This window comes from Lasioglossum baleicum, unplaced genomic scaffold, assembly GCF_051020765.1.
Source record: "Lasioglossum baleicum unplaced genomic scaffold, iyLasBale1 scaffold1523, whole genome shotgun sequence".
Taxonomy (NCBI): Eukaryota; Metazoa; Arthropoda; class Insecta; order Hymenoptera; family Halictidae; genus Lasioglossum; species Lasioglossum baleicum.
The window spans coordinates 7831-35761 of NW_027470582.1; the positions used below are offsets into that span (position 1 = coordinate 7831).

Genomic DNA, 27931 nt, shown 5'->3' on the forward strand with positions numbered 1-27931 from the left:
GTGCCAAGCTGAGTGAATTAGAGAAAATGAACGTCAAATATGGCGGCAGGTTTTGCGCTCTCTTGTGAATATGCATGAGTACGGCGAGGTAAGAGGTTTGTTTAGCCCCTTTGTAGACTGCTGCTCGTAAATTTATTCGTTGTGCAAGAAAATTGGAGGGAGTAACAATTTTTTAATGGAATTATAGGGGGCGAATGGGAAATTGAAAAAAGGAAATTATGAAACTGTCCTAGGAAAATGTGAGATATAGAAAGATGTAATTTTGGAAAATAATTGCCTAATAATATTATTGTATTTCAATGTTCAAGGCGATATATTAACCCCTTGTATAGAAATTAAATACACTTGATGCGATTGAAAAATATTTTATTTCTGTAAGATAAATTAAAGAATGGAAGCTGAAAAGGAATATATTTTTTTTTAAATATTGGATTTTTATTGATAAGATTGATTCATAAAACTTATCTCTTGACATACAATGGAGAGAAATACTTACAAAAGTCAAAAAAGGGCCTTGAAATAAGTGACGAGTCTAACTCGTCATTGTATGTTAAGGAGTTAATTATCGAATAGAAATACGAGATACCAAAATACGAAGTATGAATTGAACAAAGTTATGTATGAAAAATTCGAAGAATTTCGCGTTGTAAATTGAAGTTACAGGCGTAAATATATATCTGTATCGCATAAAAATTTATGGCCAGTTAATTTGTTAATTATGCAGATTGCACACGGCCGAACATAATTCTGTTTGCGACAGGATAGTAATCTGGGACGTACGTCTTGCCGGATGATTAATAATCCGTTACTAAATCCACTCAACTAATAAGTTTGCCGAAGCATTTATTTTAACGGAAGTTCCATTTATCATCGCGGCCTGTATTTCTGTTTCGGAGTTTAAACTCGCATAAAGTCTGACTTACATGTGTAGCTATTAAAAGCTTGGATTTTACGCTTCTCGCTGAATTAGTCTAATTAAATACTCGGCTCCTGTTAACATTTGCGTGTTTCTTAACTGAAATATACGAAATAAAAAACCAGGAGCATTTTCGAAAATATTAAAAGTCCTCGATATTGTTTTTTAACATTCTATTTTATTTTATCTCGTTTCCATTAACATTACATTTCATTTATTTTATATAAGAAGTAATTTTTCAGAGATTGTTTGGCATAGATGTTAGAAATATTGCAATGCTAATGATTTTTTCGTTATTTTTATCAAGCTTTGTTTCGTTTCGTTGGAATGGGAAAATTTATTCCCAATTTATCCCCGAAAAACGTGGAAGTTAATTGTTCTGTCCCATTTCCTCTCCGATATATGCGACGTGTAACATTCGCTTAAGTGTCCAATTCGGTGGATCTTTACTGAGGAATTACGTAGTTTAATCGCAGCAAGTAGCCATAACGTGGAGTTTTTTTAAAAATACGTATCGATCGAATATTTTGGAAAAAAAACCAGAGGAGTATTCGCAGATTTTTTCGTGGTAATTGTCAAGTAAGAGTATCCTGTTAATTTCCGAAAAATAATTAGCCGTGTAAGAAATTCCGAATAAATTTCCTTGAAATTTATTCGTCAAATTCTCACCTTGAAATCGTTCCTCAGACAGTCGCTAAAAAATTCTCTCTGAACTCTCTCACCCTACTCCTCTTGCCACGCACTGCTCACCTCTGAAAGAACTCACCCTCGCTCACCCTCGTACACACGCAAACACAGACGTGTCGGCAACCACTTGGACACTCGAACGTTCACGAGCGTTCCTAAAATCCTCTCTCCTCAAACATCGCAATTACTCTTGACTTCTAAAAAATTCTCTCACTTCTGCGATAAATATTGCATTGAAGTGTCCCTTCTGCTCCTTCGCAAAATCTATGCATTCCCCTTATTATCATATCCTGCACTCTAATCCATTGACTTTAAACGCACTATTTTCTGTACCAGAAAATTCATCCTTTATACTTCCATTCTACTTCATTAATTATTTCCGAATCCTCCTAATTACTGGAAATTTCGACAATTAACATTTCGTTCCAAAAGGCACGAGTAACGAGTGTCCTCTGACCTAAAATTAGTAGACGTACGCTAGATGGTCTAAATAAATGATTCAAAGCCGAATCGGAGGAAAAATTAAAGAATAATAGAAAATAGTATAACAAAGAAATTTCACCCTTATGCGAAGTACGTAGAGTGGAAAAGGCACGAGTAACGAGTGTCCTCTGATCTAAAATTAATAAATCTATGGTAGATGTCCTAGATAAATGATTCCAAGGTAGGTCGAAGGAAAAATTGGAGGAATAATAGAAAATAGTATAACAAGAAAGCTTCACCCTTATGCGAAGTACGAAGAGTGGAAAAGGCACGAGTAACGAGTGTCCTCTGACCTAAAATTAGTAAATCTATGGTAGATGTCCTAGATAAATGATTCCACGGTAGGTCGAAGGAATAATTGAGAAAATAATAGAAGGTAGTATTACATGGAAGCTTCACCCTTATGCGAAGTACGAAGAGTGCAAAAGGCACGAGTAACGAGTGTCCTCTGACCTAAAATTAGTAAATCTATGGTAGATGTCCTAGATAAATGATTCCACGGTAGGTCGAAGGAATAATTGAGAAAATAATAGAAGGTAGTATTACATGGAAGCTTCACCCTTATGCGAAGTACGAAGAGTGCAAAAGGCACGAGTAACGAGTGTCCTCTGACCTAAAATTAGTAAATCTATGGTAGATGTCCTAGATAAATGATTCCACGGTAGGTCGAAGGAAAAATTGAGGAATAATAGAAGGTAGTATTACAAGGAAGCTTCACCCTTATGCGAAGTACGAAAAGTGGCGAATCCCGGAAGATAAATTCAAGAAGGATCGGGGAACGTGAGAAAATATCCAAGATCTAAAACACGGTGGAGTAGAAGCACGACGGAGCCGGAAGCATCGGTGATTTCGAGCACGACTTGGTTCATCCCTTTGCAATAATGTTGTGCCAAAACGACGACTGAATTATGCATTCGGACAACATAAATCGCCATGATAGTTAGCCGAGACACTTGGCACGTAGCGGGCCCATAGGCGATGCGTCATTAATGCTTAATGGACGGACATTAATTCGTTATTGTCAGTGGACGCGGGCGGGGACAATCGATAGGAACTTCCGGCATAGTCGCCGTGAATTCGTAAACGCGTGGACGACAGTATGTCCGCGATCGGGTGACGTTAACTCCGTTTCCAACGGGGAAAAATCCACGACGAGCGCGAAACGGCCGAATGGCGGAACGTCTCTGTGGATCGTGAACTTGGCAACTCAATAAAGAGAAATCTGTCGAAATACGCGAAACACCGTGTCACAAGCTTTCCGCTATTCTTTCTTCTTCTGGATGCGCCTTCGTCGTTTTAACGCCAGGAAATGTCGAATGATAGACAGTTCCGTCGGTTCGTTGAATCGTGGGCTATCATCGTGATTTGCAAACGAGAAAATGTGTTTGGAATAGGAAGAAAAATTGTCCATGGAATTAATTTTGTATACAATTGCGAATATTTATAATGCTAACAACGTTGTTATAATAAAATGTTAATTGTCTCTGAGGGCTCACTGTTCTTGTATCTTTTATTCACTATCTACGTGACTCTGTGAACCTTGATCCTGGGAAAAGTTCAAGACGCATTATTTAGAAAACGCACTTTTACGGAAAGAAACACGTTGCTTGTATCTACGATACGAGCGTCCAACTACGATAAAATATTTCAGCTCTTCTAACTTCGCCACTTAATATTTTAGAAACCGCTCGAACGTAGATGCTTAAAGTTTCTCTCTGGAGAGAATATCTCTCGATAGATCTTTCAACCGCAGAATAAAACTGTGCTTGACAATTCTACTAGCTTACGACGTTTCGAAACAGAGCACGAATCATTGTAGCTTTCCAGTATATAATATCAAGCTCTACAATATTGTCACTTTCCAATATACTTCCTTCTATACTACTCGATGCATCTTTAACGGAAGGATGACAAACAAAACACTTTGTATACATTTATTATTTCATATATATCTCAGAGATATTTCGTTCGGTGACCGAGAAAAAGAATCACGAAGCAAGCGATGAAAGGACAGGATAGAAACACGGATGGACGATAATTCATCGGAGAAACGTCGTGTCCCGGATTATCCTCCACTGGACCAATCCTCAAAGACATCGAAGGTCGATCGTTATTTCCAGCAGTTTCTACAATTGACATTCAGCTACAACGACGTCGAGGGAGAAGAGATACCCGGTGTAACCTGACAAAAGATCCCATGCGACCTCGACTCCGGGACGGAAGTCTCCCTCTAGGTTCGCCTAGAAATTCAATAATACTTTGTACGTAGAAGCGGAAAGTAAAAGAACGTGTAGGTACATAGAGATCGTACACCAGGGTAGCAGAAGGAGAATGGGAAAAGGACCGTGAGTGGAAAAGGGGCTGACCTTTCATTGATTAGATCACTCAGGAAATTCTGCGCGATATCCGGCACCCGCCTACGGTAACCTCCGCTCTTTCTCCACCCCCGCGGATGTTACAAACTTTTGTCACTGGTTCCACCCTCTGGATTCGGAACAGTCGTCGCTGGAACAGACTTCTTAATGATAATATTCTTCCCTTCTTTTTTTTTTTACTCGCCGTTCGGTTATCGCGTTGGAGACAGAAGGATTTAAGTTCTACTTCGAGAAGCGATGGAAACTTGTAATTTAATAAGAATTTCGATGACTATTTTCGTGTAAAACAGGGAAGATCGGAAATTAATTAGTATTTTCTTCGTAGCATTTACTATTTTATGGGTATCCTGGGTTCGTATCAACGGTATAACAGGACACCATAATAATAATATTCTTCCCTCTTCTTTTTTACTCGCCGTTCGGTTATCGCGTTGGAGACAGAAGGATTTAAGTTCTACTTCGAGAAGCAATGGAAACTTGTAATTTAATAAGAATTTCGATGACTATTTTCGTGTAAAACAGGGAAGATCGGAAGTTAATTAGTATTTTCTTCGTAACATTTACTATTTTATGGGTATCCTGGGTTCGTATCAACGGTAAAGCAGGACACCATAATGATAATATTCTTCCCTCTTTTTTTTACTCGTCGTTCGGTTATCGCGTTGGAGACAGAAGGATTTAAGTTCTACTTCGAGAAGCAATGGAAACTTGTAATTTAATAAGAATTTCGATTACTATTTTCGTGTAAAACAGGGAAGATCGGAAGTTAATTAGTATTTTCTTCGTAACATTTCTCATTTTATGGGTATTCTGGGTTCGTATCAACGGTATAACAGGACACCATAATAATAATATTCTTCCCTCTTCTTTTTTACTCGCCGTTCGGTTATCGCGTTGGAGACAGAAGGATTTAAGTTCTACTTCGAGAAGCGATGGAAACTTGTAATTTAATAAGAATTTCGATGACTATTTTCGTGTAAAACAGGGAAGATCGGAAGTTAATTAGTATTTTGTTCGTAACATTTCCCATTTTATGGGTATCCTGGGTTCGTATCAACGATAAAGCAGGACACCATAATGATAATATTCTTCCCTTCTTTTTTTTTTTACTCGTCGTTCAATTATCGCGTTGAGAACAGAAGGATTTAAGTTCTACTTCGAGAAGCAATGGAAACTTGTAATTTAATAAGAATTTCGATGACTATTTTCGTGTAAAACAGGGAAGATCGGAAATTAATTAGTATTTTCTTCGTAACATTTATCATTTTATGGGTATCCTAGGTTCGTATCAACGGTATAACAGGACACCATAATGATAATATTCTTCCCTTCCTTTTTTTTTACTCGCCGTTTGGTTATCGCGTTGGAGACAGAAGGATTTAAGTTCTACTTCGAGGAGCGATGGAAACTTGTAATTTAATAAGAATTTCGATTACTATTTTCGTGTAAAACAGGGAAGATCGGAAGTTAATTAGTATTTTCTTCGTAGCATTTACTATTTTAAGGGTATCCTGGGTTCGTATCAACGGTAAAGCAGGACACCATAATGATAATATTCTTCCCTCTTTTTTTTTACTCGCCGTTCGGTTATCGCGTTGGAAACGGAAGGATTTAAGTTCCACTTCGAGAAGCAATGGAAACTTGTAATTTAATAAGAATTTCGATGACTATTTTCGTGTAAAACAGGGAAGATCGGAAGTTAATCAGTATTTTCTTCGTAACATTTCCCATTTTATGGGTATCCTGGGTTCGTATCAACGGTAAAGCAGGACACCATAATAATATTGTCGTCCTTCGACGATAAACAGCTTCTCGAGCATACAGGATGTGTATTTTATACATCTATATGTATTATATATGTGTGTTTATATGTGTACACATAAGCATATGTGTATATACTACATATTATATGTTACCACGAAATCTGATACTGCCCATGGCTTGTGGTTGACAAGGACTTGGGAATGACGCACGAACGTCGATTGTGTCATTAATGCTTAATCATGGATAGTGCTCCGTAATCGTGTTACCTTTGTCCCGTACGAATATTAGATAGCAGCCGATCACTCATCTTCAAAGTCGTGGATCAAAAGGCTCAACTTACGTTTCAACGTTCAAAGCCAGCTACTAGCCCCAAGGAAATTTCGAGACGGGAAAATCATCGATGCGGATCATCGGCTTTCCCGGAACACACTAATAACACTGTAAAACGCGAATTTTAATCCGGAATATCCATTGGGTATTTTTTTATGGAGTTTACATCTTGCTCCGTCACTCTCAGTTTACGAAAATTGTGAATTTTTCTACAGGCGTATGATTTTTGGATAAAACTAAAATGGGGTTAAACAGGATTTCCATTCAATGTACTAGAATTCAATTCTCAACTGACACTATGCTATTATATTTCATTTTAATAGATTTTTATATTTCTAAGTTCCTCCTAACGAATATTACTGATTAGAAAAAGAATTAAAATTTGTTGCACAGTGATAATCCCTTTATAATCTGCGATAATCTTTTTCGTTTGTAATATTCCACGCTCTCGTTTCAATTATAGAAACAAAATTCAGGACAGTTTTAGAAAAGAGATTCACAAGTCTCTGGATAAACTTAATATTCCATGTCATGAGCGTATTAAAATTCAATCTTAATATTCCAGAAATTAAGATAAATGGAGAGTTTTTTGCTTATAATTATACTCTTGGTCTTCATCAGGATGAAAACTCCTGACGATATTTATTCGATTCGTCATTTTGTTAACGCCACGTTCTTAATGAATAAAATGTAAGAAATAACGCTACGCTGTCTTTATAAATATTTGCTCGAAGCGATGAAACGTTTAAAGAACGCAAAGAAATATGATTCGGGGTGGAAGAAATTGAATAGACGGATTTATTTCTTTTTCAGTCACTCCGGTCTGTCACCAAGGCCAGGTTAAGGTGTTCGGCGTAGCGCGACAGGAAACTGCGAGGATACGATGCGAGCTGGAGGCAAATCCACCGGAAGTAACGTTTATGTGGAAGTTCAATAACACAATGGAGGCGATCGACATACCACAGGCACACGTTACCCGCGAACGAACGCGTTCCACAGCCTCTTACACACCTATGACGGAGTTAGATTATGGCACTCTGCTCTGTTGGGGTACCAATGATCAGGGTACGCAGCTCGAGCCCTGTGTCTACCACATCGTGCCAGCTGGTGAGTGTCTTTTACGTGTTAACACATTGGGTCCGGCGTCGGTCCCTAGGGACTGACAGTGAATTTTTCGTTTATGCGGTATCAATACATTTTATTTCGGTGACCGTGAGATTCGCAGTATCAAAATTCAAAAATAAATGTAATGTTATAATATATCTAAAAGAAGATCAAAAGCACTCAACGTGTTAAGTGATAATTCGAAATCGTTGTCGTCGTATCGACGAATATCATCGCCGATTCGGTATTTAACCCTTTGACTGCCACGCCGAAATCATATGTTTTGCCCAAGACGCGACGGTATTTTTTTCATTATTCAAAGCATATAATGGCAAAATAATAATAAATTGATGTTAGAAGGCAATATTTTTATCAAATGGAACGTTTCTCTTACTGGTGGTCACCGGTGACCATCGTGACGCCTTAGTAACGGTTCGACGAAGATTACGGCACGAATTGAAAAAAAAAGAGAAGGACGAGTGTACCTGAATCGAAAATTTTGCAGGGAATGTTAGAAAAAAAATTCCAAACTATTTGGGTGTAAAATTGCTAAAAATAAGACCAAGAAGGTGACCACTTATTGTCCGGATTGTATTGGTGCACCGCATTTATGTTTAGAGTGCTTTAACAAAGTGCACCGTTAGATGCAAGATTTATTCTAACATTTTGTTATTCTTTATTGTTCTAATAAAAAATTTTAATCGTTCAATAGGGCACATTTTATTTCAATGTATCTTCTATACATCGGTCATGTTCAAATACGCTAACTCTCGATTTTTATTTAGTATTTTACAATTGTAAAAAGTTGAAAAGCTCCGGTCACCTATGACCACCGTAGCGTCACGGGAGAAACCGTTGCCGGTTATATGTGACCACCATGGCAGTCAAAGTGGCGATTACTTGAAGTGGCAAGCAAATAGGCTTCTCTTTTGACATCAACGGAAAAAAGGAACGAAGACACGTTTAAAAGAATAGCCGCGTTAAAATGCGTAAAGAGATCGACGGAGCGGGGTGATAACTTTTGCGCGACATTAAAACATTCATCTTTAACGAGAAGCCAGCGTTTCGGAAGCGTCCAAGCGCGTCTTCGGATAATCCTTTAATCCAAGGAGAATTCGCATTACCTTAAGTGCAACGCGCGAAAAGCGCTGAAATAATACGCGTTGAAATAGTGCCCGCGAGGAGATTCCGCCATGGCGCGGGCTACTTTATGGAAAAACTTCGTTTTTAATTATGTAACAGTCTGCACAACGGAGGAAATTAAGATTTTAGTAAATATAAATCGCCGAGATTTATAGGGGGTGGGAAGCGGGTCGTGCAAGCCACCGGGCTGGCCGTGCAACGCCGCAAGTAATCCGGAGAAAAGTGTCTCCCGAGGGATGCTTGATAGACGTAAATTAGATTTAAAAAGTTTCCTCATTATGCAGATTAGAAACAACGACGACCGCCGTCGTTGCCGGACGTCCGTTTCCTTTTCGAGGTGACTCGCTTCTTTCTGCGTTTGACGACCGCTTAACGAAAACGTAATAGGAGAACCGGTGATCTCGCTGTTGTAGAAATTACGGGTTGAAGCTTTTCGATGAAACATGTCGCGCAGGTAAATCGAATTCTGGGGGATTGCTTGTCGATCCATTCGAGTCCTTTGTGCCCTTCGAGTCTCTTACTCGGCGAGCGATCAAGCTGCTTTTCTTGTCTTGTCTTCCCGTTTTTGAGATTATTTATCGAACATTGGATCTTTGTTGTTAACCCATTTGCATCAGAAAGAAAAGTCAAAAATTCGTTCTTATCACCAAAACTTTTTTTTACCGTATTTAAATTTTAATGAAAATGTTACAAAATAAAATTAAAAATGAAATCAATATTGCATAAATAAAGAATTTTTACTTCATTACAGATTTACAAAAATAAACGGAATGGAATCTAATTATTTTGCACAACGTGATAATATTTGAAGTGATCAAGACATAATGCCACATTGCAATTATCCTGAAAATGTCACAAAATAAAATCAGAAATAAAATCAATATTGCATAGATAAAGAATTTTTACTTCATTACAGATTTACAAAAATAAACGCAATGGAATCTAATTATTTTGCGCAACGTGATAATATTTGAAGTGATCAAGGCATAATGCCACATTGCAATTATCACATTGATAAAATGTATCCTTTCTTTTTTCTCTGATAAACGTCTACGAGCTTTCTTCGATGAAGCCGTTTCGATCAGGATAAATGTTTAAGTAAAATGCACGCATATATGCGCTCTGGTGATAGTGGCTAGACAAAATGAACACATATGTGCTCTTATGATGCAAATGGGTTAAAGACGAAGAGATTCCGCGTGTTATCGACGTGCCTAGAGATGCTTGAATAGATTTGCGGAAAGTTGCGAAATGAATAACTATTTGCTAATTTTTGTATATCCTCTAGCTTCCGAGATTATCACCTCTTAAGATTTAACGATTACTTCTTAACATTAGATTTACGGGACCCGTCAATTTAACGGATGGGTTGCTTCAATTATACGATATTAACAGATTTAACACTAGATTTACGAACGTTTTTAAATATCTATCTTTATGGAAACCCGTTAGATTTACGGGTAAAGAAAACTACGTATTTTCTTAAAAAATAAGACCACGAGTTTAATTTAAAAACAATTACGATATTAACAAACTTAGTATAAGTTGATTAAATCTATTAATATTGTCTAATTAAAGCTACTTATCCGTCAAATTGACGGATCCCGTAAATGTAGTGTTAATTAACTTATATTAAGTCTGTTAATATTGCGATTGTTTTCAAACGAAACCCATCGTTTGTTTTTTAAAGAAAATATATGGTTTTCTTTACCCTAAATCTGACGGGTGTTCGTAGAAATAGGTATACAAAAAACCCTCGTAAACCTAGTGTTAACATTTGACGAAGATAACTCTTCAATCTCGATAAACCTGAAGAAATCGCGTGGCAGAGATTTAACCAACGATCTAGATGAGAAACACAACAGTTGTGAAACGAAAGAATCTACGTTAAAGAGTTCTAAACGTTGACTGGCGAGTATTTTCCTGTGCTGCATGCCTTTGCAGCGGAATAACGCGATCGTCGGATCTCTTGAGCACACTTTCGCGAAGTTCGAGGTTGAAAACACGCGAAAACTTCAATGGACCGTGCCGTATCGAGGACGTGCGAGCATCCCGCCGGAAACTGCAAGGCGACCTCGTAGACGGACGCGTGACTACGTGACAAACGCGCTTTACTACTAGCGGAAGGCAGTAAACCGTCGGAATGGCGTCATAAAAAGCGCTATTAAAGAGGGCGTTGCATAAAACGAGACAGTCGAAGGTAACTCTGGCCTGTACTGGAAACGAAAACCTAACTAAGCTCGTATCTGTTGATTAAAGACGATGGCGAACACCGTCGTTTGAGAGACGCCAGTTTCACTGGTCGGTACGTGAACGAGGAGAGACTGGAAGATGGTGTCTCTGGCCTCTCAGTATTCCGTTCTCGTCTAGGGCAGGCAGACGTTTGTCGTGGTAGTTTCCTCGACTTCCAGCCGCTTCATCTCTTGCCTCCTCGACGCAATCACGGGTCAGCTATCCCGGATAGTCCAGGACACACGTATAGCCCCGTCGAATAGAGATAGCTTTACTGCGACTTTAACCGACGGAGTTGTTACTTTTTAAACGATCGTTCTTGCCGAACGGAAAAATGGGAGCCGAAGAGGAAGGCGCGTGTAGGGTGAGAAGCGTGTGCAGGATAGAAGACGCGGTATGTTTGGACGTGATTCGAGCTTAAGATCGAATCATACTTGCGGAATAGATCGTGTTTAACCCCGTAAGTGGAGAGAGTGGATTTATCCAACGGGGAATTGATCGCATTGTGCGGTAGGTCGGGGTATTACATGATAGGTCGAGCCAAAGGTATCAGATTTAGAGGTTGGGTTTAAGCGTCCGTGTTTACGTGCGATATCGTTCCTCGTCGATTGTCGTTCTGATACAGCGTGTATTCCTCGAGATCGATGGTCCTTACCGTGAATATTCGTTTATAAAAAGTCACGATTTAATTCTAAGAAATATGGATAGAATATTATGATATATATCGGATATTAGTAAAATCGACTGTTATTATTTTGGAATATTCGACAAGGCGGAGTTTCCGCGGAGTCATTTGTTTAGAAAGCTCGTTGAAAATTGCGACAAGTTTAACCTCGCTATATTTCTTGCACTAAACACTTGGGTAATATCTCCTCTACCAACGATGCCTCTCCCATTCACCCCGAAATCCCGCAAACGTTTATCCGCTAGCCCGAAAACAGAGCTCGATCCACGAACCGCCAGGAGCTCTCGAAACTTCCGATTCCCGACTCGCGACCATACTAATTATTCGCCTTCACAGGTCACCCGGACACGCCGCACAATTGCTCTCTTCTGAACCAAACGACGGATTCGCTGTACGTGGAGTGCACAGAGGGGTTCGACGGTGGTCTGCCGCAGAAGTTCACCATACAGGTGGACCGTGAGGCGGGAACCAGCAGCACGTCCTCGAAACCGAGCACCACGGTCTACAATCAGACGAGCAAAGTGGCGTCGTTCTCGGTGGGCAACCTAGAGCCAGGTACCACCTACGACGTGCACATATACGCCAGCAACAGCAAAGGTCGCAGCGAGACGGTCCACTTCCGTGCAACCACGCTCAACCTGCCCGAGAGGCGAACAGGTGAGTTTCCAACCTCGAGTTTCAACCGAACCGATATGTCCAAGATAACACAGCCTATCTCACCGATTGATCGATCTATCGATCGTGTACGATCGAACCACGATGCCTGCGGTCACGTTCGTCGCAATCGACGTGGCACACTCTCTTGCGATATCCTTCGAGCACTGTCTGCTACGCTGCACGGCCTTGCATCGTAGAGCTCACGTGATTATCTATATTTCTTCTTAGTACTCCCACACGCTCTTCGTCCTCTACCTCTTTCTGGCTCTATCTCTCTGTCACGAACACGATACTCGCGTCGTTTGCCTCTCTCCCTCTCTCGTCACATCGTTCCTATCCACCCACCGGAGTCTCTGTTCCTTCTCATCGATCCTGCCTGAAGCTACCCTATTCCCTGGTTAGAGAGACCCGCTTCGACCCGTTTATTTACGATCTACCAAGTAGGAACGAGCGAACGCTGCAATACACGTGTCGATGAGTTTTGGACCTATTTTATATATCTAGGAATACGGCTTGAGACGATTTCTCTTTAAAGAACGATCACGTTGTCGAGCGGTAGAATTCTGACGGTTAATAGACGATCCGTTGGGATTTTCGGATTTCAAGTCATATTCTTCGAGCGATTCTTTGACTCTCGCGTCTGGAAAGTGTCTCGGACGAGTTGGAAACGTGAACAAAGTGAAATTTGTCCGCCTACTTTCGCAACTCGTCGAGTTTTATTCCGACGAGTAGCGGAATTTTATTTCGAGTTTGTACACGCGTGGAATACGCCGCCGTGGAAAATGATGGAGTTTCGCGTTGTAAAGCATGTTTCTCCGTAAGTGGTCGCGATAGAGATAGTTCCATTACCGTGATTGAACAACCGTTTTACAAGCGGAAAAACGACAGTTTCCCATGTGACACCGTCACGCTGCAGCGTTTGCTCGGCCTCTGGTATCGTAGACGCGTGATTAGGCGCTCGACAGCGATCGTACCGACCCTCGATCACCACCAGCCGAACTAAATCGACGGACTTCCGGTCCCCGTCGAACTCGATTATCGTCCTCCGTGCTCCACGGTCCGCGTCTCGTCCATCCTGGCGATTCACGAACGATAAAAGTATCTGCGTTACTGCTCAAACTATGGTAATACGATCCTAACGATGAAAAAGATTATACGTCTTTTTCCTAGTTAATTTTTTCTCCGTTCTTTCTTTCTCTGTTTTTTTATTTTTTTTTTTATTTTTATTTTCTTAATTCTTTTCGATTTTTTTATATGTATTTTTTTGTCCTTTGTTTTTGCTATTGTTCGTTAGCGTAGGATTAATGAAGACGAAATAGAGATTAATCGCCATAATTGGCGTTGTGATTTATCGCGATAATTAATTGACGGCAGTGGATTTAATTAATGACTCGATTATGGTAATTAATTCCATGGCATTCATCTACAAATTTAATTAGACTGGTCTGCTTTCGAGTTCGACTCTCTGGAAGTACAGTGACGTATGAAAATCCAGTATTCCATGCAGACGCGATTATGACGGTTTCATAAGAATATTGATCGTACCGTGAAATTTTTCCACCCATCGAATAATCGCCGAACAATCTTCCATAAACCGCGTTCCTGTTCGTATTTGCTTATCAAATACCACACCGTGGTTACGGTAATCCAATTCGCGTTATCTGCGTTAAATAATTAGCGGAGAACTCGTGGATCTTGAATTTAGAATTGGATAGGGAAGGAGAAAAAAAAGGGAAAAGAAATTAGAGCAAAAGCACCTGGAACATCCTTTTCAGCTGAAGGAAATGAGCGCAATATTTACTCCATTTCATACCTAATCAGACGCCGTCACGCGCGTGATTAAAGCTGCATCGTGACGACGAATAGAGCGGGCGAATTACCAAGGAAATTACGAGAATCGGGACGAAAGGGTTGGAAAAAAAGGGGAGTACCAGCCTCGCAAACTCTCTCTTTGCCACTTTTCCACGGGGTCAGGAGAGGCGAATTGTAGAAAAGGAATTCCCCTTGTAGGCCGGGAAAATAATTTTGTCCCGGCGACTCTGCCAGATTGCGAGCTCATTCTTCCTGCTAATTGCTAACAATTAACCGTGGAACGCGGGACCAGGCTGGCCGTAAACGCAGCCTGTGTACAGTACGCGTTAATAATGCGTGGCTAATTGGGGGCTGGGTCGGCCGGTGGCCATTCTCCACTCTTGTCGTTGACTCAGCCTATTCTGTCCGTTGGCTAACTGGAAATCGGTGTATATCGTCCTGGCCATAGCGTTGGCTCGCGTTCTAATTGTGCAAGTGTCTTTTATTAACCACCAGCGTAAAACCCGATTGCACCGCTCAAGTTTTCGCGTTCTCCATCATCCATCGGACACGGTTAGTTCTCGATGGTTAATTCAGTCTAATTTCACTTTGTCTCAACGAACAATAGACTCGATCGAATTAGATTACCCGACTTATCTAGATGCTGGAATAATTTTCATACCGAAATGAAATTCGTTGCCTGTGTACTATGTGTATAACTGGGGTAAATTTTCAAACAAATTTTTCTCGAATTTATCTCGGGTGATCGATATTTGGAACAGTGTATACGAGAAAAGAGGGTAAAAGGTAAAAATGCTCGGTCAAATTTTTTCGGGGGGTATTCGAGGATATTTCGATTGTGCAAAAAAAAAAGAAAACAAAAAATAGGATTAAGTGGCGTTTAAACGATGCACGACTGTTCGATAAAAGTAACAGGAGATTGTAAACCGGATAATTTTGTTTGTTCTCGAATGAGGCTCGGTCTCGCGTGCAGTGGTATGTGTCGATGAATGAGCTGGCAGAGTGTCAAGTAGTACGAGTCAATGATATTCGCCCCGACCCCTTATGCAGTTCGATAAAACTGGCGAACGTGGTCCTTTTTTTTCCCTCTCTCGCCTACAGTTGCCGGATTTGAACAGGCTGATAATGTTACTGCACACTATCGACTTTCTCGCGTTTAAAATGCAAATGTTTGCTAATCACGAGCAAACGGTGAGCCCTCGCCGGTGGAAAACAGTTCGATACTCTAATCTAATCGACGTTTCGTGTCCCAGGGTTTCTGACGTCACGATCCACGTGGAAATGTCCGAAAATATTTTTTTTTGCCCGTTCGACTGCATCATCCGGAGATCTGTGTTACTTTCGGATAATTAATATTTCCCCGTGGACGAGATTTCTTGATTAAGGGCGGTGATTAAATATCTCGTATTTTATGTTAATCGATACACGCGTTTCGTTATTCTCTTTGTTTCCTTTTTCGCATTTCCATTAGCAGTTCAAATAATTATTCGAGTAAAGAGCAAATTTTAATTCCACCTGCACCGAATTATCGTCGGAAAATCCTATATAGCCCCGGCAAACGTTCGAGATCGCTTAAACGCCGACTATTCTCGCTGCGAAAATACGCAGACTATATTTCGATCCATTTAATAAAAATTTCAAGTTCGTTAATTATAAATCACCGGTAACCGACACGCTAGGAACTCTGTTCGCCGAGACAGTGGATATCGTTGACCAACGTCACTGGATTCTCGTCCGGCAGTTTATTGGCTCGCACCCCTGTCGGATTCGTACCATCCACGAGGATGGAAAAGGGACAGAACGGGCGGGAAAAAAAAGATTCTGTCTAGCAGTTCCGGCTCGTTCACGCGTGTAAACGCTTCTTCTGTCGGGCCAGCGAATATTTCGTTCGATAAAACGGCCAGCACGACGTACTTCCGGCACGGACTTAGTCTCGAAACGAAGGTCTAGCGCGTTTGTTACGCGACGTGCAAACGACTGGATCGAACGGCTCGATATCGATACCGGCCTGTCTAACCTTATGGCGGATATCGATTACGCTTTGACGTTTATATTAAAACACGTTCGCGCGGTGAATGAGAAACGTGGACTGGAGGGCTGGTGGCAGGTTTTCGGCTGGAAATTCGTCGCGATGGAACTTGCTCGAAAACCGGGAACAGACGGGGTTGCTTGTTGCTTAAAAATTGGATATACCCTTTGTCATCTACTCCCAATCTCCGCTGCAAGTCTTTTCCAAAGTCAATTCTCGCCGGGTCGATCGGAACACGCGATGCGCTACGTTTATTTGATAGTTGCGATTTTTACCGATATCGGGAAACTCATGGAACTCAACTCGATAATAACACATAAGATTCGTCCATGATTTATCAAAAATTATCGAACCCGAAGCGAGTACTCGCGAAGCAGATACGATTTAAACAGGTACGATTTGAACATTCGCGTTGAGTCAAGGTACTACTGAAACAGTAACGAAAGCTAGAAAAATTGCTTTGAAGAAACCCTTCGCCACCGCTTCTCCCGAAATAGAAAAAAAAAAAAAAACAGAGAGAGAGAAAACGAAATCACCTGGTCCGACACGAGCGTTTGCCAGCGTTGAGCACATCATCAACGCCGGACAAACGGAATACGGGAACGCGTAACCAGGAACACAAGACTTGAAATCTTGCTTTCTCGCGAGCGAAGGAAAATGCGACCCTTTGCGACACACGGTGCCGTTGAAAAACTTCTCCCGATCTCGCTCTTTCAACCTCCACTTAACCTTAAGGGGTTGTCCGGAAAGGGTGGAAAAAATGTCGAACCGAAAACCGTGTAGCATCCCCGAAACCGTGCAAAGAACGAACACACTTCTACTCCATAAGCAACCCTCCTGTTCCTGTCACTCCATTAAAAATCCGTCGAAGTAGCTGTAGAAGAAGGCTGAGGCTGGTGTGTTGTGCCCGGTATGGTAGCAGGTGAGAGGCTGGCGCAACCTCCGCCCCCGGAGAATTGTACAATCAGGGAAGAGAGTCGGACAACGGTCAGGGTGAGCTGCGCCGAGAGCGAGTACATCGACCCGCGCACTGCCACCTATGTACTGCAGGTCTTCGACGCAGACACCAGGCGTCTATTGGCGTCCGCGACTAGCATGACGCCTAGCATGCTCGAGATCACCGATCTACCAGCGGAGAGGAGTTACTCCGGGCTGGTGCTCTCGCTGAGGATCATGACGGAGCACGCGATGAGCGACGCCACGGTTCTTCACAGCCCGCACTTTGTTCAGGAGGGTAAGACACAGGAGCATCAACGATACCCAGGTAGGGGCCAGCTAGTGTTCGATTTCGAGTCAGCGTGCGCCATCCGTGGACCACCCTATTCTGTCCAGACACTGAGTCAGAACGCGATCGTGGTCCAGATCATCCTTTTCTTCATCTGTCGACCTGTCCTTTTGTATCGGGCATTGTCGTTACGTTTTTTTCTCTCATTTCTCTTTCTTTTCTTTTTTATTTCTTTTTATTTCTTATTTTTTTATTTATTTGCGCTTTTATTCGATCTTCGTCGAAGATGGTCGCAGATTGAGATTTCTTTAAGATTCTTTAATTCGAAGACGAAGAATGATTTTGTTTCGATCTTTCGAAATCTTCGAGTCATGGGTCATCCTTCGCTACACATCCAACACCTGTCATCCAAAGCTTGCACCATGATCATGAGACGTAGTTTGTTTTAATTTCCATCATTTTAATGGAGTATCTTGCTACGCTTATTCTATTTGTAAGTTTAAGGAACCTGATGTTTTTTTTTTCTTTTGGTATCGTGAACCAGGTGACTCCCGATAGAGTTAACTTCCATCAGAAGCATCGAGTCAGATTCGGTGGTACCGAACTGCCGAACTAAATGTTGAAGTTCGAGTTAGCAGCCCGCCCCTCCGAACTGTTCGTAAATTGAAATCCGATCAGAATTGCGTTCGAACTAGTTAGCCTTCTGGTTTCAGAGTTGCACGTCATCGATATCGCAGTTCATTCTATCGATCCTGTTTCGACGTCTGACCAGGAGAGATCTTCGTGTCTATGAACAATTCCCGATTCTGAACTTCTGAACTTTGACGTGAATCGCGTCTAAACATCGTGTCTGATTTTTCTTGCGTCGTAAAAACGGTCTCTAAAACTTTCATCGAGACTCTGATTCGAGGCCTGTCGTTTCCTGACACGTGTTCAGTCTCTGTTCGAGTCACCGCGATTCGTACGTTCTCTTCTCGGTACGAACTCTCGAGAAAGATGATCGGATTAAATGGACAAAACGGTAGGAAAGATAGTTAGCGCAGATAGAAATTCGCATTATCGTGCCGCTGTCAGTTAAATTAGCGGCATTGAATTGGACAGCAGAGGTGCGTGTCATAGTATCAAATTATGCTGTCAAATGTAGCCCGATAGCTAATCCAGAATTCACGATTACCCAACATAATCCAGACTTAATCTGGGATCATGCAGAGATCGGGCAACCTGCCGTTTTAATCACTAAATCATTGGATCATCCCAGCAAATCCGACTGAAAATCTGATCCAAAATTAACGTTCACCTATGCTGGAATTAACCGAACTCGGTGCAGCGTAAACACGAATCGACATCGTGTAAAACCCGTCGAAATCGTCGATTCCTCGCCTCCAGTCAAAGCTGACTGAGAATCGGTGATGTAGCACGATTTAAAACTAATCTCGACCGATCGACCGGTCGGCCAATGGAATTCAATTTTGCTGTTAAACCATTAGATCACCTTATCGTGTCCACTCGGTGGACGGGGACATGATCCGAGATTAATCTACCAGTTGTACGTCGATTTAGATCGGTATTGTATTATTCGACTTTAGTTCGAGCGTAGGAGATGGATTTTGTTGGGACGGACAATAAAATGATTTAACGTCGCGATAGCATTGTTACGTTCTTCGTGCAAGATCGGAGATATATCGTTTAACTCTTCGACAACGCGGAAGCTTTATTCGTACACTCGAAAGTTTTACAACCGAACAATCGCGAAAACGTCGCGTATGGAAATACATCACATTTCGGTAGATGGATAGATGAATCTTTTGCAAGATTTAACGTTTTAATTCTAAATCCAAATTCAGAATTGCCATTCTTCGGAAATATTCGATGTCTTGAATAATTTGTTCTTAGATACTTTACTTTAGATATTTTTACTTTAAATATCTTGATAAAAAAATTTATATACAGGTAACCCTCGTATAACACGGTAGATAGGTTTTTAGAAAATATCGTGTTGCGTGAAACCGTGTTGTATGAGACCCAGAGTCTATACAAAAAGCCGCATTGCGTTCCGAGAACTTATTAAAAACAAATTTTTCTTTTAATTCCACGTAGAAAAACTTAATTTCTATTAAAAATATAAATGTATGTACAACACAAAACAGAAAAAGACAAAAATATTATTTTAATTCCACGCGACTTTAATTTCACAAATTTCTTCGTATTTTTTTCAAAAATTTCTCGGACTCAAATGGTTAAAACGGCACAAGCTTCGTCGCGACTGAAAAAGTACAGTGTTGTATAAAAGTTTTTCCAATTTTCTTATCGTGTTAGCGCGAAACCGTGTTATAGAATATCGTATTGTTGGAGAGTTCTCGCAATTTATGAATCATGTTATAGCCAAACCGTGTTATAGAATACCGTATTGTAGGAGAGCTACCTGTAGTTCTCATTATTTACTACTAATGAAGAAATGTAAGAAGATAATTAAAGATATATCTTTGAAATCCATGAGTGATCGAGGATCATTCTTTGAAACAATAAAACAAGACTAAATTACTTCAAATTAATAAATATCCTCGTAAATAAGAATTAAAAAAATTAGAAAATTACAAAATGATTCGATACTTAGAAATTTAATGTTTCCAACTCAACAAACATACTTATTTAATTAAAATGCTTGTCCCAACGTTCTGTAAAAGTCTTAACCTCAGATGATTGCACAAGTCATTCGGTCGCTATCAAAGACACCAAGCTCGAGCAATTCATCTTCCTATTTCTCGGATTTTATCTCGGCCGTGAGGATCATGGAAGTTACGCCGATTGAATTTATAGCCCGGTCTTTCAAACCTTTCACCGGTTCGGTCTTCACTTTCGATTTTATCGCGACGGCTAAACGATCATCCGGTTGTTCGACATCACGGCGCTGATTAAATTTATAGACGAGCATTAGTCCACGTCGTGTGACGTGTCGCCGGTTATTAAACGGCCGTAGCCGCGTTAACCGTTAAAGTGTACCATAAACGGACCACGGAACCTGATTACAAAACGTCTTTCAGCTAACCACGCTCTGCGCGCGGCCGCGAATATGCAAATGGACGGCCTCTCCGCGAATTCGTGGCGAAAGGTCCCCGCGTATACATCCTGTAAACGGTTGGTACGTACATACGAGAGAAGTCGGGGAACTCCGGGTTCCAAGGGACACCACTAAGACAACCGCTTGTACGTGCGAACCAGCCTGAGGGCGTTCAACCGAAATTGGTCTGCGGCTGAACGCGATCCTCCGCATCCTCAGAACGTTGGAAAGAGACGAAGATGCGCGTATGGGGTGACCAAACTGGTGAAAGAGAGAGAGGACGAGAAAGAGGAACGGAAGCTCGATAAGCGCGGTTCTAGAGAGGATTGTGTGCAGACTCGTGGTGACGCGAGTTCCATAAGTCTCACGCTCGATTAGATTGATAAGCGATCGCAGTATTGTTTTGTTTATTCCGATTTAGTCGGACGAGATTTAACGCCTTTAACCCATTTGCATCATCGCTCTACTTAACCCTAGATTCATAAACTATATTCACGATTACATTGTTCATAAACATATGTCTCTGATTCACCTTACTTTTAACGCATTGCGGACGGGTCACGAGATATCTCGTTTTTAGCAAATCAAGCGTTGCGGACGGGTCACGAGATATCTCGTTTTCAGGTTTTTTCGATCGATAATTTAAGGAATTAAAAAGAAATTTCCTTGTTACGTTACCAGGATAATAATGTTCGCGTTTTAATTTGTAAGGAAACAACTTAATACCTTATGAGAATATAATACCAAATGAAAATTAATAAAGTGCATATATGCATCGTATAAAATATTTCTGGTGCGCGCAAATTATTCATAACAATGTTTTGTTAAGTAAAATTCAATTTATTGCTTTTCTGGTTAAAACATATTAAAGTGTATACCCTTTTTTTACTATTTATGGTTTTGCATTATTGAAACATTGTATAGTGTACTTCAAAAATAGGTTTATTTAAACCCCCCAAAAATACGTGGGGCGAATTCGCCCCATACGGCCTTTAAAAAACGGTTTGGCACGGAACGTGTTAAGAAGCGCTATCGCGCTCGTTGGCTTTTTTCAATATGTGATCGAAGAAGCGCGATCACGCTCCTTGACGTTTTTCGATCATGTTTTGTCAAAACCTTTTGATACGCAAACGGTTAAATTCTTTGCTAGCTACGACAGTTAATAATTATAATAACGAACGATATTTATCTTGCCGATACATTTATCGTGGTAAAAAGCTTCGCAAAGACAAATATGATAAATTGCAGTTAAGTTTCCTATCGTTTGAGCATATAACGATAAAATCTCTTTTTAATTGATGTACAATAGAAGTATGTCGATTTGCTTGGTCAAATACGATATCGTATTTTCATATGTAAAAGATTTTACTCGTTTGAATCATTTCGCCGGTGTTAATTTTGAAATTAACTATGCTAGTGATTCCGTAGCTTAACGCGATTCCTTCGTCGCGAAAGCAGTTTGATGGTACTAGAGAATTATCTCGAATTAAAAGTATCGCGAACGAAACAGAAGCTAGCTAGAGGAATATAAAATTGCTTTCGAATTAACTGCTTTCCGTCTTGGGAATAGCACGGAACGTCAAGCCTCGTCCGTGTTGAATCCCGACAACGGCCTCCTGCGTTTAATATCAACTTAGAATCACGGGTGCAGAACAAGGGGGCTACTCGTTTAGAGGAGTTCGTGAATTTAAGTGGATTTTGATTAATCTCGAACTTGAGTGCCAAGCGTAGTTCTGGACAGTGCATCTGAATCCCAGATTCATTGCTGGCGTAACGATAATTCACGATCTCTGCAAACATGCCGTCCGCCTCCGGGATAATCGCGTTTTAACGCGAAAAAACCCCCTCGCCTCGCTTTGATCGTAAATTGAATATTCCTTTCTAAAATGAGATTGTCGCGGAAATAACGACGAGAAATAAATGATAGGAGATCTCGTAAAATTAAGTACAATCCGACGACGACAAGCGGGTAGTAAAAGAATAGAAACAAGTTGTTTGTCCTACTTCTAACGAAAACATCTTAAAACTCGAATTAATCGCGAGAAGTATTCTAAAAGCGATATTCGCGATATAAATTGTCTAATCTCATTTCATCGTATTTACATGGTGATTAAATTTTACGGATATTATCACCAAGGAGATTATAAAACGAGATGAAACCCGACGTTACATTCTCGTGAGAGATGAAAATTTCGTTAGCGATCGACGAAAAAGCGAAAAGAAAAAATGATTCCATTCCGTCTATCTTTTCTGGACCATTTCGAACGTTAACACGACCACCGTCGATCGTCCGGGAATAAACTGAATCGGCTAATTGGCGGTCGGACGTCCACTTACATGGATCAACTCGATCAACTGAGAGCGGGCCGCGTGGCATAGACACGAACACGAACCGACGTGGTGGCGTTACACCGACGCAGAGATATAATCGATTAATCCGAAATTAGCCGGTTCGGTTAATCCACGCGAGACAGTTGGCATCGAAACGAAATCGACGTTTCCAATCGGCCACGATTAACGTCGCTATCCCTCGACGTATCGTGTAGTACAGGAAACGAAGCTGAAGTGCCAGGTACCAATGTTCTCCCTTCGTGCGAGAAAAAAGAAAACGAAAAAAAAGGGAAAGGGTTGGGAGAAAAAAAAAAAAATACGAGAAGGAAGGAGAAGAGGATAGGCGAATAAAAGATAAAAAGAGACAGAAAGAAAATTTAATCGAAATATCGGTCATATTTCGCGCGATGGAGGTTGACTTACCGTTTGAAAAGTTTCAAAAAGTGCGAACGACGGGAAGGATTGAAGCGGAAGTGCCTTTACGATCGCGTCCCCGGAAGCGTACATTTTTACGAGCCGCCTTTTACGGGCGTGTCACGATCTCTGTCCCTTTCTTTCCTTCTATAATATCAGTCTCTTTCTCTCGTCGTGCTCCGGGTACTCGCTGAAAATCTGTCCACGCTTTTAGAACGTCATCATTTATTTGACGCGCTTCGTTCATTCATTTGTCGAGGCAGCGGTACACTGAATGGTCCATTTTCGTCTTTCCGCCCTATTGTCTCTGAAATTGTTGTTGTTGTTCGGGGGAAAATCATTTCCACGCGGAAGCAGACGAGTTTTTCTATCGAGAGCGGGCAGGATACTTTGTGTGTGCATTTTTCTCTAGCTGAAAGTACCGCAGAGAGGTTGCGTCTTCTTTTCTTATTCGGTGGAATTATCGTGTAGCTTCTTTTATCAAGCCTCGTCTTCAATTGTGGTATTAGGTTGTTCGAGATTACTCGATGTTAACACTAGATTTACGGGACCCGTGAATTTGAAGGATGATTGCTTCAATTATACGATATTAACAGATTTAATTTAAGTTAATTAAATCTGTTAATATTGAGATTGTTTTCAACTTAAACCCATCGTTTGCTTTTTAAAGAAAATATGTGGTTTTCTTTACCCAAAATCTGACGGGTAGAAAAAGGTATTCGAAAAACTCCTGTAGACCTAGTGTTAAAAACCAGCTTTAACAAGGTTCGTCTCACTATATTAACCCTTTGACATACAATGACGTATGTGAAACGTCGTTCATTTTATGTGCCATTATAGACTTTCACGTCTTCGAGACGTCAAGAATTATCTTTGATGAAAGTGTCTAAAAGGATATAAATAAAATTTCTTCCACGCGTTTAATATAGCTATTTATAATGGTTGTATCTTACATTCCAAGTTGCTTGCTTCGCAATCGATTGTGAATTCGGAAATAAAACGTTCACGTCCACGATTGAATCAAATTAAATGATATCCTACGAACGAGTCGACGCGAATTTTATTTGTATGTCAAGTGGTTAAGTATACTATCGATGAAAGTTACCCTCTATTCTACGCGATACTCTGTTAAATTGTTGCATACGATAAATATACGTGTTTATTTTTCATTGACGAAAAATGTAAAGTGTAGTGCCTCGTTTATTGACGTAAACTTAACATTTCTATCGCACGTGTGAGGTTATTAAACAATTTAAAATGATTTAACGAACGTCAGAAGGTTTAACGTACTCATATACGTTTCAACATTGCATGGATAAATCGATAATAATATAATAATCTTCCTTTACCCCTGATATTTCATTCACCCTCCTGAACCACCGAGAAATATAATATATTCCTCGATTGAATTGAAAGGTATCGAAACTACAGATGATTAACAAGGAGTGAAAATTATTTTTTCAATTATCGTATTATCAGGTAGAAAAATGATCGCATAAAATGCCATTTCCTTGAAGTAACGATTTTCCGGCGAATAAACTCATGATTTCCTCGCGAACAGAATGGAAAGGTTAATTCGTGATACAATGAGCATCGAATTGAACAAGTTAAAGCACACGGTGACTCGTGGAGAGAACAGTAGAGAAACACGTGTCCGGAAGGTACACACATCACGAGATACTTTCTGCTTGCAACGTGGCGTGCTTTCGCTTCTGATCGTAGATCTATGTTTCACCTGTCCCTCTGTAGACACCTTATCATTGCATGCGAATGGTGAATTCTTGCTACGAGAACTCGAACGTAGTGTGAAACATGCCTAGACGACGCACAGCTTCTTTTCACTGCCATTCATAACGATCATCACGATGTTGAACGACGTTAGTCAAGGTACTGAAATAATTTTAAAAACATACATTATTGGCACTGATCAATTGTCGAACCAATGAACTCAGTAATTGGTACTTCAGTATAGCTGAAGGAAATTAGAGTATCGTTTCTTATGAAAATTTAGAACAACGATTTCTTTTTATACCTTTTTTTCTTTCTTCGTTGTCGATGGATGTGTTTATTCGTAACTTAATATCGTTTATATCGAACTTTTAAACGTTTTTATTTACACGTCTATTTAGAAGTATTATTTCTTCGAACGAACACACAAACTATGAAATAACTTCCTTGTTAGAAAAATATCGCGACATCCTTTACGTTCTGAGTTTTAAACGAAGAAATATAAGTTTAATACGTTGTTACGAAGAGTTGAATAATGGAATTGTAATATATCGATGAAGTTTAAAACGTTTAAAACGCGATAGTCGAGCATATACGAAGTCAAAAAATGTCCCTGGTGTGAATTATACTTATAAAACGACGAGAATAATAAACTTGCCTCACTGTGTTTCCTTATTTGGGACGTCCATTAATGTTGTCGAGACCAGAAACGGCGATCAACGCCGCGATGATATTTCATTTACATAATTGTCGATGGCTAAATACGAAACGCATTGAACCATGGTTAATCAGCCCAGTGCTCGTTTATTATCGAGATATTAATCCATTATTAGTTGGAACGAGAACGTAAATCAAGCTGCAGGTCGAAATTACACGAGCAAATGAATCACGATCGCGCCGAAGCATTGTTTGAATTTCTTATATCAACATTCTTGATTGTAACAATTCTAGAGCTTCATCTTCGGCATCATAAAAAACAGGGTGGAATATTGTCCAATTTTTAACATTTTGAACGTCTTTTAATAGAACTTCGAAACTTTTAACGATTAATTAAACGTATTGTTAAAATGATAATTATAGTTGTATATTTTTGACATTCGGAAGTTTTTACGTTTCTTTGTATAAGTATGTTTTATTTTAAAAAATGAAAGCCTCGTTTATCGACGTTGTTCAGTGCTTCAATATGCTTTGATAATACCGATGTCGCAAATAACGAACATCAAAGGGAACTGATCTAGTGTACTCCACTGAATCGAAAAAAAAGAAGATAATACAATAGTTTGGAGCAAAAAAGGTATACACAAGAAGTCCCCAAAATTCGAAGAACTGTAACATCTCGTTCTCATTTCTTATACATAATTCTATAGTCGATTTTACAATGCGTCTGACTATATTGTACTCGTACTACTTGCTTAACCACATCTGGCTCTTTATCGAACCTAGGTGGTCCACCTACTTGTTTAATGAATAACGATCTTACTTTGTTCACTCAACTGGAATCAATCTTACTCCATTATCCCGAATTCATTCAACCTATTCAATACATTTCTTATTACCCAAATAATCAATCTTCTAACGAATCACCGCATCATTAATTTTCTCTCCGATTCGCTTAAACCTTCCAACCCTGCCACGGTTAAAACATTTCATGTATACTCGACGACCAAATCAAATTTGACAGTAATTTATTTTGTAATAATCATATCCATTAAAATAATTATTCTTTCGATACACAAATAAAAATCTTGATATATAGCTGATCGATATAAACTCTGAAAATTCAACTTCTAAGTCGGTTCAATGAATAAGATCGTATCATTGTCATAACAAATCGTACATTTCGCGAACAAGGAACGAACTTAACCCTTTGCACTCTTCTGTCCCCTCTAAGGGGACATTGAAGTTTATTAGTGATTAAGAATAATAATAAAATCGAATAATAACTTATTCCAGCACAACTTGTTGAAAAATGTAGTTTTCTCTGGAAATGGCAGAAGAAATGAAGTGAAGATATAGTAAAATTACTAAGATATATATTAGGTCGTCCCATAAATTCGTTCCGGTTTTTTCTTTTACCATTTAAAATTATACTTCGAATAAACCTTTAAATGTTAAGAAAAAATATAGTCGCCCTTTACGACTTCTTCCTATTTCGTTGACAAAGACGTTAATCATCGATATAGTTTATAAATTGTGACGAGGAATGTAAATACCACCGCGAACGAACTTATGGGACGACCTAATAAAAAGAACGGTCTTCGTTCACATCTTCGATGAACATTGTTGAGAGTGCAAAGGGTTAAAAATCGAGAAATCGTGTCGACGAGAAAAGCTCGGGAATTTCATTTTTAACGATTGCACGGTGTAATCGCGAGAAGACGTTTCCGAGTATCCCAAAAAGCAATCCTCTCGTCCCTGGAACAATGAAATCCGAAGAAAAAGGGGAAGAGAGAGAAAGACTCATGATACTTACCGTGATTTCCAGCACTGACACCGGTGATGCTGTCGCTGTCTGGACCACTACTCGGCGCAGTAGTCGGAGCAACGGCGGGCCTCCTACTGGTGATCTTCGTGATAGTCCTGGCGGTGAGATTACGGTATCGACCGAGGCCTCAGGAGGACAAGGACTCTCACGACGACGGCGGCATGGCAAACCTGGCCGCGTCCGGAACCGGCAGTTCCTCTCCACGTGATAAATCGTCGACCCTGCCTCTCAACTCCGACAGCATCGAGAGCTTCGAGAAGGACCCTGATATAATTCCTCACGCTAATGGTGGGTAATTTAATGAGCATTCGGTATGTTAGCCAAACCATGTGTGGTTATTAGTTAGTTGGTATAGTTGAAAACACCTAACTCTTCGTTTGGCAGAATTATTATGATCGTACGATCTTTCCGATACCGAAAAAGAAAATGATATCGTCGTATCGCAATTTAATCTTTTTCTTTCTAAAAAGTAA

The 27931-nt window shown here is 40.2% G+C and overlaps 1 protein-coding gene across 1 annotated transcript; it reads left to right on the forward strand.

Moving 5' to 3' along the window:
- Positions 1-70: 70 nt before the first annotated feature.
- On the forward strand, positions 71-27746 carry LOC143220754 (uncharacterized; the record flags this gene model as incomplete). The annotated part of the gene is made up of 6 exons (XM_076446346.1): positions 71-88; positions 761-776; positions 7369-7662; positions 12056-12376; positions 17140-17481; positions 27459-27746. Coding segments are annotated over exons 1-6 (1279 nt in total), but the record flags the coding sequence as incomplete, so codon positions are not given.
- Between the last annotated feature and the right edge of the window lie 185 nt (positions 27747-27931).